This window comes from Cavia porcellus, unplaced genomic scaffold (assembly GCF_034190915.1).
Source record: "Cavia porcellus strain 051 isolate PalLab524CR breed Dunkin Hartley unplaced genomic scaffold, mCavPor4.1 scaffold_25, whole genome shotgun sequence".
Lineage (NCBI taxonomy): Eukaryota > Metazoa > Chordata > Mammalia > Rodentia > Caviidae > Cavia > Cavia porcellus.
Window position 1 is genome coordinate 38,559,713 of NW_026947508.1, and position 12,007 is coordinate 38,571,719.

Below are 12,007 nucleotides of genomic sequence, written 5' to 3' on the forward strand. Positions count from 1 at the left end.
GTCAAGAGGGAGGATCCAACTTCGGATTCAGAAGCAAAGAGTTTAGGCAGCACTTCAGCAAGCAATGCCTGGCAAAGGTGGAGTGGGTGAAAGATGGACTGGCAGAAACTGAGCTGGGCAGCTTGGTCCAGGTATTTGGTGCTAAGCACAAGCAGATGAGCTAGAAAGAGACGTGGTCATGAAGAGATGGTTTTTCTAGCTAGGAGACAGCATTGCATGTTGGTTTGCCACAGGGAATGATCCGGTCCAGGGACTCACCCTTCCTTTCATCATCATTGTTCTCCATGTCCTGTCTAGGTGACTTACTCACCAGGCAGAGTTAGACCACGTTAAAGGACAGTGCACAAACTTTATCCATGCCCTGAGCAGAGTGACTGTCACTTTCCCACTTGGAGTTGTGTGACCTTCAAATTGTGCAGCCTCTGGGTGTGTCTCTTCCCCAAGACAATGGAATCATAGTCCTTACTGCTCAGGACAGCTGAGGGTACTAATAGGGGATGCTCACAAAGCACCCAGCACAATGCTTAGCACACGGTAGAAACCAACATAGCAGAAATCTACATCAGCCATATTCTGATTTTCTAGAAGTTTCTACATCAAAGCAGATGACCTTTTCAGTTTCAACGTGTGCTAACCACACAGACACTGTCTTTGTTGAGCTCACAAAAGGCCAAATGTTTTCAATAGCAACAGGACCAAAGCAAGTGTATGCTATCAGGCTGGAGCGAGTTACCCCAGAAGCAGGAGTGATGGCAGGGGACCGGCTGAGATTCAGTTACATGCTAGATCCCTGCTTGGAAAATATAAGTAAGGGCATGCCTGTGACAGGAGGAAGTTGGCTTGAGATGGAAGGAGAGAGCTCACGGGAGCAGTAAAGGGGATGAGAGGAAACCTAGCAAACCCAGGGAGATTTGGGCAAGATAGCCCTGGGTCTCAGTAACCCAAGGCTTCTCACAGAGCTCTCAGCAGGGCGCCAGAGACCTCTGCACACAGAGCCAAAGGGCACATTGAGCTGTGCCATTGTCACAGAAGTTTCCTTGTCCTAGGTTAGTGGGACCCAAGAAGCTGTTAGACTGACCTCAACAGGAAGGAGGTCAGTCGGACCCTAAAAGTGCAGTGAATGGGAATCTGCAGAGCATCACGAGCTTCCAGATCAGCATGCTCAACCATGGCTGGGTGACCACTGTATGTGCAATCTGAGGTAAGTCCTCTCTGCTAGGCCTGTGATGGCCTGGGAACCTCATACTCAAGTTAAGGATAGTAAGACCATCACCACTTCCGAGCTTCCAGAGTTGCCCTTGGTGGCTGCAGAGAATGGGACAGATTACAATGGACTGAATGAGTCAGACGCGCCTAACTGACCATGGAAAAGGCCGATGGCAAGGTCTCTATTTCATTAGGGAGGAGACAAAAACATTTCATCTTCATATCCATCAGTCAGTCATCACACCTACCACTTCTTGGCCAAGTGCTATTACTGAGAATGTGGTGCTGGGTCTTTAGCTACAGGCAGTCTACCTCTCCCAGGACTAGAAGATATGAGTGGACCTCCATCCAGATGGGTCTTTGCGAAAGCTTCCACTAGCCAAGGTCCATTTGGCATATTATGTGTTCCTGCAGCATTTCTCACCTACTCCGGAAGTACAGCTAGAGCCGTCAGCCTCTTGTAACACAAGGAAAAGCACTTTTTAAGTGATATGACCCAGAGAAGTTGCAGATAGGTCTTGTGGGAGAGAGGCTGGGTGGGAGCCTGAGACCTCCTGTGTTCCCTGCATGCCTGGCAGTCACCAGGCTACTTGAGCCATCAGAAAGGGTAGGTGCCTGGGACATGGGTTAGGAGGAACCACTCTAGAAAAGACATGAAATTTACAAGTCTTCAAACATTGTGACTGGGGCCATCAGGGTAGGAAAGCCTTTTTTTGTGCAACAGACTCAAAACCTCAACAAGAAGGGATAAACAAAAGAGCTTCAATGGAGGATGCTGGCAACAGAGGCCCTGGGAAGCACAGGATAGAGGAACAGACAGGGCTCCTGGGACTTCTGGGGCCTCACAGCTGCCAGACTTTGACCCTTGTGGCAGATTTTTCTCTGGCCCTCAGCTCTCCGTTATCAACAGAGGGAGCTGCAGGTGGTTTCTGAGGCTTCGGGTGGCTCTGACACTCCATTTCTGTGTGGCCTGGAGGCTCCAGAGCTCAGACGCCTGACTTGGGCCTCCTGAGACTCCAGTGACCCCTGTGTCTTCCTCAAAGAGAAGCACTTAAAAAATATTCAGGGGAAGAGCACAAGACCCAGCTCAGGCAGAGAGGAGGGCTTGCCTTTAGGAAGAGCATACTCCAGGGGGCTACAGATCCTGCCTTCCCCAGATATCACATACCTTGTTCAACCATCACAGTTCTGTGAGACAGAGGTGTTTAGAGATAAGGACACGGTGGCTCCATGGTCAGGCTCAGGTGGTCTATAAGGAGCATCTTAAGGCTGCTGCCCTCCCAATTTGGACCAGGGGCCTCCCTCAGAAAGGCAAGGGAATGGAGAGAGACCAGGAACTGGCACCACAGGCATACCAGAGAAGCCTCTCCTGCTGTTCCCCAACAGGCCAACCCCCCAACCCAACCCAGGGGGAGCTTGCCTACCTAGGAGGCCCCCTGGAGTGTTAGAGGAATATTTAACACAAGAAACACCAATCACAGCGTGCCCACATGGTCCCCAGGAATCTTGGGGTTTTGTCCCCTTCCCTGTTCCGGATTCTAGCAACAGGCTCTACTCCCCTTAACCCTACTGTCCTGTCATTACCTGTGACAATTTAGACTGACTTCTCTGCCACCACTCTCGACCCCACTGGTATTTTGGAAACTAGAGGCCACATCAGGAGGCATGTCTGTGTAGACAGAAACCGACATGTCTCTGACCTTCCTAACAGGATCAGAAGGACCTGGTGTATGTCCTAAAGGCCAGATAACGCCCACCTTTAGCCCCTCGGAGGGCAGACTACTTCCCGTGCGCTGGGCTGGAGCTGCAGGCCATACCAGGGGCCCACGCCCTGGGCGGGCACACAGGGCAGCCATTGTTTGTGCTGTGCCTGGCACCCTCTCCTTTGCATAACCATGTAGAGAATGCGAGGGAGAAGGCTGGGGGGACTTGTCCCTGTGGAAGGGGGTGGGGGGCAATGGGGGAAGAAGCTTGCAGGGGTCACAGCAGGACCCTGCGATCCCCGGTCCCCAGCGCAGGCCAGGAAAGGTGGGTGGGCTGGTGGGGATGCAGAGGGCGGTCAGGGTCTTGAGGGAGTAGGGTCAGGGGTGTAACATTCCTCCTGCACCCACACTGAGCTGTGGGCTGAAGTAGACGTGAGGGGATTGCTAATGAGCTGGAGGAGAGTTAAACATTCCCCTAGTCCTGAGGGCTGAGTCCCATGGAAGACAGAAGGGAAAGGTGGGGGTCTTAGAGGGGGAGCCTGCACCCCAGGAATGTGCAGAGGCCACTGCTCCCTCAAGGCTGTTTTGGAGCTGGGGGCCCAGCCCACTGTCCTGGGTCCCAGCAGGAGCTGCTGAGCCAGCCAGCAAGGGGATTAATGGGCTGAGAAATCCGCCTTCTTTTAGGCCAATGCCAGAAGCCCGATGCTGTCTCCCCAGCTCCCCGCCTGGCCCCCTGTTGGTCTGCAGCCAGGTCTGACCAAGACTCAGTGGTGCCCTTCTTCTGACCTCTCAATCTCAAACACACCCCATAGACATATTCCCTGGTCTGGCTGTCCGGCATCCTTATTTCCGGTGCACATGGATCCCAGTTCCCCAAGAGCGCCTCTCCCCAGCACTCAGTTCTCAGTCTAGTCTCTCCACATCTGGCCTCAAAAGTTCTCCCTGATGTCTACCTCTATGTTTACCTGCTGCAAGCTGGAATGTCCTTTCTGTTCTCAAGTCAAAGGGCAGGAACCTTCAAGGGTCACATCAGCCTTATAACAGCAAAGTCATCTCAGAGCTGTTGTCAGGGTAAGGATGAGAATTTTAGTGGACTGGAATCAGGCTCCTAAAGGGTGGAAAGGCCTGGAGTAGGCAGGATTACTTTTCCCAGCCCCTCCCTTCTCTATCCCTGGGACCCACCTGGGCCATAAATCCCGCCTCCACCCCCAGGGGGTTGGGCATGAGCTTCGCTGGGTACCCTGGTCTGACTCAGGCAGCTGCTGTGGGCGGGCCTTTGGCCTTTTCCCCTGCATTCTGGAGCCCAGAGCCACTGCCTTTGCTGCTGCTGCAGCTGCTGTCCCCTCTCCTCCTCTGCTTCCAACTACTCACTGCTCCCCAGCCCCAGCGGTTCTCTCTCCTGGCCATGACCACAGTGATCCATAGGACCCTGGCCCACCTCTGAGCCCTGGGGCCTTTGGTCCCCTCTCTTGGGCCATGGCCAACTCAGGTCTTCAACTGTTGGGCTACTTTCTGGCCCTGGGTGGCTGGGTGGGTATCATTGCCAGCACAGCCCTTCCACAGTGGAAGCAGTCCTCCTATGCGGGTGACGCCATCATCACAGCCGTGGGCCTTTATGAAGGACTCTGGATGTCCTGCGCCTCGCAGAGCACTGGTCAGGTGCAGTGCAAGCTCTATGACTCACTATTCGCCCTGGATGGTAAGCCTCAGGCTGGTGGGCTGGGAGGTGGGGTGTGGGGGAGGCTAGAGGTTTACAGCAAGCTTTCCTACAGTCTGCTGTCAGCACCAAACCAAGCCCCACATTCCCACTCCCCACATGATCCCCACAACTACCCTCACACGCCTGGGCCCTTTGGGAGCCAGGGGGCTCTGGGTAGGGTCTGGCAGCTTCAGGTCCACTGAAACCTTGTGAGATCCAGGGTTTTACATTCTGAGGTCCCCCTCTGTAAAGGGGGATACTAACACCTTATTCGAATGAGAAGAGGGCCTAGCACTCCAAAGGCCTGAAACCCTGTAGTCCACTTCTTACTTTCTGTGTACAGACACACATTTGTGCCTATACAACTACTGCCCAGTCCTCCACCCAGACAAGTGTGCCTATGCACACACAGAAGCACAGAACAAACACATGCACATGCACACACACACACACACACACACACACGGGAGTTTCGGCCCACGCCCCTTTCTTCCTGGGGGGTGAAGTTGAGACTCCAATTGGCTCATAAGTGGGCACCTGTGCTCTGACCTTCAGCAGGGCCGAATGGCTGCACTCTGCCCAGCGCCCATAGGCAACCAGGCAGGGCTGCCCTCAACCAGCCCACTGCATAAGTCCAACCAGGTCACGTCTCTTCCAGGGGCCCAGGTCTCTTGAGCTGGCCTGGGGCCCATGACTAACTGGTGCACCCTTTCCAGGGGTTGGGAGTAGGGACATCTAACTGCTGTGGGTGATTTTTGGGGCTGAGAGGAAGGTGAGCAGAGTCAGAGGGGCTGATGTGGAGTGAGGGATGCTGTTTGGGGGCTGGCTGGGCTGAGGTGGGCCTCAGACACATTCAGCTTTTCCTTCTCTGAACTTGAGCTGCCCAGAAAGAGCTGCTTGGGATAGTGTCCAGGCCCAAGACAAAGCAGCAGAAAAGTCAAGCCTATCACCAAAGCACTATTGGGAGGACCTTGCAAGAGGGAGTAAAAAACAGGGCCAGTGGTAAAGGGGACTCAACCCCACATCCTGTCCTCACAACTGCAGTCACCTTTCACAGTCTCACCTGAAGGCAGGTGGCCTGGCCTCAGCCAGCTCTTACCTAAGCCCCTCCCACCCAGGCTCCTCCCATCACAGATACAACCCACACATGGCCCCACTCTAGGCAGCTCACCCTCTCTCTGTACCCTCCATCCCAAGCCCTGCTCAGTGCAGCCCTGGCCCTGCCCTAGGTCACATCCAGTCAGCACGAGCCCTGATGGTGGTGGCCGTGCTCCTGGGCTTCGTGGGCATGGTCCTCAGTGTCGTGGGCATGAAGTGCACACGAGTTGGAGACAGCAACCCCATCGCCAAGGGCCGTGTGGCCATCTCCGGGGGTGCCCTCTTCCTCCTGGCAGGTGAGTGGCCCTGCTTCCTCTTCTACCCTCTTGGCCATGACAGGGTGGCTGGCCAGGAACTGGGCACAGCTGAGCACCCTTCTGCTTTGTCCTCAGGTCTCTGCACTTTGACTGCTGTCTCATGGTATGCCACTCTGGTGACCCAGGAGTTCTTCAACCCGAGCACACCTGTCAATGCCAGGTGAGTGCCACGGTTGGCTCCTGCTTCATCTATTCTGGGCCCACTTCCCTGTGTCCAGCAGTCACTTGGAAAGGGAAATAGATAATGGAACCCAGATGCTGTCTGAGAAACTCTGGAGCAGGGAGCCAGTGTAGGTACAGCTGATGAGGGCAGGAAGCTGAGGGGCAGGCAGCAGGGACCTCCAAGGAGCTAAGGCCCTGGCTCTGAGCTCTGTTCTGATTCCAGCTCTGCAGGTCCTGGCAGAATATTGGGAAAGTTACTTAAGCTTTCTATGCCTGGCTTCTTTCTCTGTAAGATGGAGTCAGAGCCCTGAGGACCAACTCTCACATGGTTGTAAGAGTCCACCAGACAATGATGCAGGTAGGGGTTAGCACAGTACCTGGGCTGGGAGATTGCTCAGTACACCTAAGCTGCTCTTATTTCTCCTGAAGGCAGCAGGCTGGAGACAGCAGTTTTATGGGATCATGGAGATAGAACTAGAGAAAAAAGGGCAGATGGGGCAGGCTGGCAGCCTTCCAGGGACTGTTTCATCCTGGGGTGGAAGGCAATGCAATCCCTCCGCTGTGATGTGCATAGTGTAGGGGGCAGAACCCATAGGATAGCAATGGCAGAGAGCTCAAGGCCAGGAAGATAGCACTGGAAAGCAGATTTAGAGATATATGGGAGCTGGAAGAATCAACACTTACAGGATCAGGGGCATAAGGGCTGAATCAGGGGCTCTCAGAAGTCTGGGCCACTCCGCTCCTCCCAGCCAAACCAAGAACAAAGAAAGGAACATCCAAGGCATTCTAACAGGCCCAGGGATGGAGGGCAGAGAACAAAAAAGCCTGACCATGAGAAAGGCTCCCTGCTGTAGGCAGAGATATAGAAGAGGAGGCTTCAGGTGGGATCTGTTCCCTGGGGGGCAGTGATAACCGCAGAGACCTGCCAAGCAGAGTTGAGCTCAAGGGGCCAAGTAGGAACTGGGCCCTTCAACCTTTTGAGCATCCCAAGGCTGCCTGAATTGGACAAATCCCAGTCTGTCTGCCCTTACGCAGCTCTTGGGGCTCACGGGCCTATTGGTAAGGGTACGACACGGGGCAGGGTGAGCATAGGGGCATCAAGGAAATGGCTTGGGAACTAGGCCCTGAAGGCAGAGGAGGAGGTAAGGGGGCAATCCAGGAGGGGCATCATGTGCTAAGGCACAGAGGCCAGAGACACAGGAGAGCCCAAGCAAGCCCCTTACCTGAAGGCAGTGGAAAGCAACTCTGGCAGCCTAATTAGACCTCGAGGGCCTCCCAGGCCCTCTGCACTTGCAAGAAGTGGATATGAGAGCAAGGGTTAGGGAGTAGACCTCCAGCCTGCAGGGCCACCCTGGGCCTAGCTTGCTCTGTATGGCACTGAAATGCTTGGGGGACAGAGGAGGAAGAATGAAAGTCACCCCAGTTTATCTGGGGAGATGAAGGGGTGTGAGCACCCTGCCCTCCAGCTCCTGCCCACTGCACTCCCTCTGGCAGGCCCTTGAGCAGAAGCATAAAGCAGGGCTGGGTTTGCAGCCACACCTGAAGCTGCTTGTCCTCTACTCTGCAGGTTTGAATTTGGCCCAGCTCTGTTTGTGGGCTGGGCCTCAGCTGGTCTGGCCATGCTGGGGGGCTCCTTCCTCTGCTGCACATGCCCTGAGCCTGAGAGAGCCAACAACAGCCCACAGCCCTACCGCCCAGGACCCTCCACTGCTGCCCGAGAGTACGTCTGAGCCCTGCAGTCCCAAACAGCCCTCCGGCCCAGCAGCCCCTCGCCTAGCACTCCAGCCAGCCCTGACAGCATCCTGAACAGGATGTCCCCAAAGCCCTATCGGGGCTCTGAGAACTTGGTCCTCCACACAGATACCCACTCTGCCCTCTGAGAACCAGATACTCAGAAAGACATCAGATGGGGGTGTAGCTCAGCGGCCTAAGTGCCTGCCTGGCAAGCATGACATTCTGAGTTCAATTCCTGGTACCAAAAGAAAAAAAAAGGACATCAGAGGCAGGATCCCTCTTCCTGCAGTACACCCGTGTGCTGCCCAGCCACTGGCAGGCCCTCAGGCACCAGCCCAGTGAATGCCCTTACGCCCTCCTGCTTATTTACCATGTTTACCACGTGCTGGGCACTGAGAATGCTCCTGTGACCAAGATGTTAGAACCCAACACCTGGGGTGGGCAGAGCCCTTCACCCACCTGCATTCCACTGCAGTTCCCAGACAAGGGATGTACCTGTTACACTGCAGCATCCTAAGGTTCCGAGACCAAGAAGCTCAGCCCTGCTTTCTCTGAGTGCTGGTCTTGGCTCATCTAGTCACCTGACACTGCTGGGCACCCACATAGGTGGCTAGAACAAACTGCCACCCACACCCCAAACAGGGCTGCTGTGAGGGCCAAGGTCCCTTGGCACTGGCCAGGCCTGTGTCTGGGCCTGCATCCCCCAATGCCGCTCATCCCACTAACCAGCTCTCTCTCTTTTGACTTTCAGACCCGTTGTTAAATTGCCCGTCTCCATCAAGGGCCCCCTGGGTGTGTAATGTCCGAGTCCCCAGCCAGGCTCTGTCCCCCTGCCACACCTAGTCTGTGTGCTTGGTATGTTTTGGAAAAAGAAGTGAACGTTCAGTCCAAGTGTGTTGTCATTTGCTCTGTTCTTGGCACGGCTGGGCGGGACCTGGTGTAGAGAGGTTGGAGCTGATTCCTGGGGGTTTCTGAGTGGGTTTGCACAAATAGGGCAAAACAGAAAGAACTTGGGGTCTTGGGGCTGGGGATTTAGCTCAACAGCATAAGTGCCTGCCTTGCAAGTGTGTGGTTGTGAGTTTGATCCCTAGTACCAATAAAAAAAAGGACAAAAAAAAAAAAAGAGAGAACTTGGGGTCTTTGGCTTGGCACCAGGACCTTCCTGATGAGAGATCTCACCCAGCCTTCCCCTGGCCCAGGCTAGAAGCAGACCCCTAGTCAGAGAGCCCTGGTGTGGAGAAAAGCTCACAGATGACAAACCCCGCCTCTGGGAGCCTGCTAAGGGAAAGGACAGCCCCCATGAGGCCTTCTGGCTGGAGCTAGGTCAGAGCTGGATGAAGGGATGTTGTGCAGGGGCTCCCTCTATAGGAAGGCCATTAGGCTCGGCTCGGCTCCACCCTAGTCCTGCCATGGAGACATGGTCAGATCTCCAGGCCAGTGCACAGATCCCAAAGACACAGTCCAGCTTCTCCTTCAGGTTTGAGTCTTTGAGGTAAAATGAACAAAACCAATCCCGGGAAGATGACTGTCACACACACTGTGGCTGAAGTCACGATGGAGAAGAGAAGCAAGTGACAGGGAGCTAGCGTGGGGTTGCCCCCAGTTCCCAGTTTGGTGACTGACGTGCATCCACAAAGCCTCTGGCCAGAGAGGGGAGCACCTGGCCCTGAGTAGGTTTACCACAGCCCTACAGTCCTGCAGCCCACATTCCAGAAGTGTCTCTGGTGCCTGCACCTCTAGACATGCTGACCTAACAGGTCTAGGTATCAGAGCTTATGTAGCTGCCCTGAGGGAGCCTCTGAAGGCACTCTGAGGGGTCCATGGAGTGGAGGTAAAGATCCTCAGAAGAAAGAGGAAAGGCGAGGCTGGAGAGGAAGCACCATCTCCCTCTGCTTTTCCGGGAGACCAGGCCCTTGGAGGAGACGCCCACATCCTTCCGATCAGTATGCCTTTGTGCTGAAATGATTTTGAGTCTGGATCCTGTCACACACAGCCACAAGGCCCTAACACAGAACTTAAAACCTGGAAACTCAGCGCTGCACCGAGGGCTCCTGTTATATGATACCAGCTAAGCAGGGATAGGGTTGTCCCCTAAATAGCCAGGTATTTAGCAGTCTTCACTATTTGGTAATAAAGCTGGCCAGAAATCATGTGTCACCTCTTGGGATTCATGGGCTCCACAGCCATGGAACTTGGTGAGAAGATGTCTAGATGGAATATACTGTCCACAGCCGTCCTACCCTGCATGTGCCCCATCTCAGTTTGAGCAGAAGACAATGTGCTGGCTATTGCTTGTGGGTTTCAGGGACAGACTGAAAGATCAGGCTCCATGCAAGCAGGAGACCTGATAGCAGAGAAGGAGCAGGCTTCAGTCTATTCCTTCATTAAAGGAAGCTTGTTTTACCTGTAGCCAGGAATGGTGATGGTAGTGGTGGTAACCACAGCTCGGTGCATTCGACAACCCATTAATACACTGATCAAAAATGCCTGAGATCCTTTCAGTGGACAGGAGATGTCTGGAAGAAACTAGAGGAATCTGAAGCTAAAAGAGTTTGGGGATCCTGAAGCCACAGTTCTCCCCTGGAGTAACCCCATTCAAATGCCTTTGGCACCTGGGCTGCCACTGCCAGGGCCTGTTTTTTAGGCCTCCATGATCAGCCTGTTGTTTACTGCCTCAAGGCTAAGAGATTGGACAGAGACCCATCAACATGGGACTCAGACTCAAAAAGTGTGATCCTAAAATTTTTGCCATTGCTTATTAATAAACATAACCCAAAAAATAAAATTGCCATGGGATAAAATATGATTTTAGGCCAAACATGGTGGCATGCACCTATAATCGCAGTGCTCCAGAGGCAGAAACAGGAGGATCTCCTTGAGTTCGAGACTAGCCTGGATCACATAGGGAGTTCTAGGCTAGCCTGAACTGCATAGCAAGACCTTGTCTCAAAAAGACCAAAGCAAAAAAAACAAAACAAAACAATTTTAGGAGGGATATAACTGTGTACTCAACTCCTGCAGAAAGCCCCAAACCCTAAGGGAGCTGACCAGGCATCTCATCTATTGCCTGGGAAGAGGCTTGAAAAATGTATATCTGAGAATACAGTATATGACAGAGCAGGTGATTTCTAGGATTTGTTAATATGCATTGTATATTGCTAATATTGTGTGTAATGACACCGTGGTTCTCAATTTTTTACCCTTGCGTGGTAGAAGTATACACTGACATGATGGCTGGATTTGGTTTAAAATACTCGAGGAACAAGGAGTTCATGGGCTGAGAAAGTTACAAAGTAAGACTCGTAAATGCTACTGGTAGTGAGCTTCACGCTACCCTTCTGTTTGTGTTTGCTAATGAAAGAAAAATTAAAAACTTAATTTTAAAAATAGCTCCAAGGTGTTTTGATTGTATGATTTAATACATCCCCCTAACCAGGAGAATAAGGATGAGGGATATGAAGGAAACCCCTGCCATGTGGAGCACAGTTCTCCCCTCTCAGCTCTCCGTCCAGACCTAGAGCCGCCAGCGAGACTGCCAGGTCCTCCGTGTGGACCTAGATGTTTGGGAAGCACTGATACAGGCTTGCGAAGCCTCTGCGATGCTTCTCCTTTTAAAGTGAGAATTCCCATGGAGCTTATCTTGTTTTGTTCCCCATTTCTCTGTTGGATATACTGACCGCGGGTGCACTGAGTGATCTTGTTGGAGTTGACAGTTTATGACAAGCTACAACTAAAGCTGATCTGGACAAACACTGAAGTGAAGAGTGACAGCCAACTGCTTTCTAGCTTTGTTTTCTCATTATAAACAGCATGTTTGGATCAACTTAGGAGAATATGGAAAACATTTTTATCCAGTGGAAACAGTTGAAAATTGTTGGGGACAGTATAAAAATTCCTGTAAGGGCTGCCATGATACTGTGGAAGTCCCAAGTCAAAGCCAAAGAAGCCCTGGGATGCTCCTCCCTCAGTCACACTGTGCCCCAGAGCTCCCCACAACGCTAAGGGGTCACTGACTAGCACGCCAGACACTGGCACTTACTAGGCGAATAAATAAATGAACATACTAAAGAGAAAGCCAGGCTGTTCAC

General features: G+C 53.0%; 1 protein-coding gene across 1 annotated transcript; it reads left to right on the forward strand.

Moving 5' to 3' along the window:
• The first annotated feature begins 4,203 nt into the window (after positions 1-4,203).
• Cldn19 (claudin 19) lies at positions 4,204-11,308 on the forward strand. Its single transcript, XM_003462505.5, has 5 exons — positions 4,204-4,608; positions 5,838-6,002; positions 6,099-6,183; positions 7,753-7,905; positions 8,671-11,308. The coding sequence occupies exons 1-5, from the start codon at positions 4,386-4,388 to the stop codon at positions 8,717-8,719; spliced, it is 675 nt and encodes a 224-aa protein (XP_003462553.1). The 5' UTR covers positions 4,204-4,385; the 3' UTR covers positions 8,720-11,308.
• Positions 11,309-12,007: the final 699 nt, after the last annotated feature.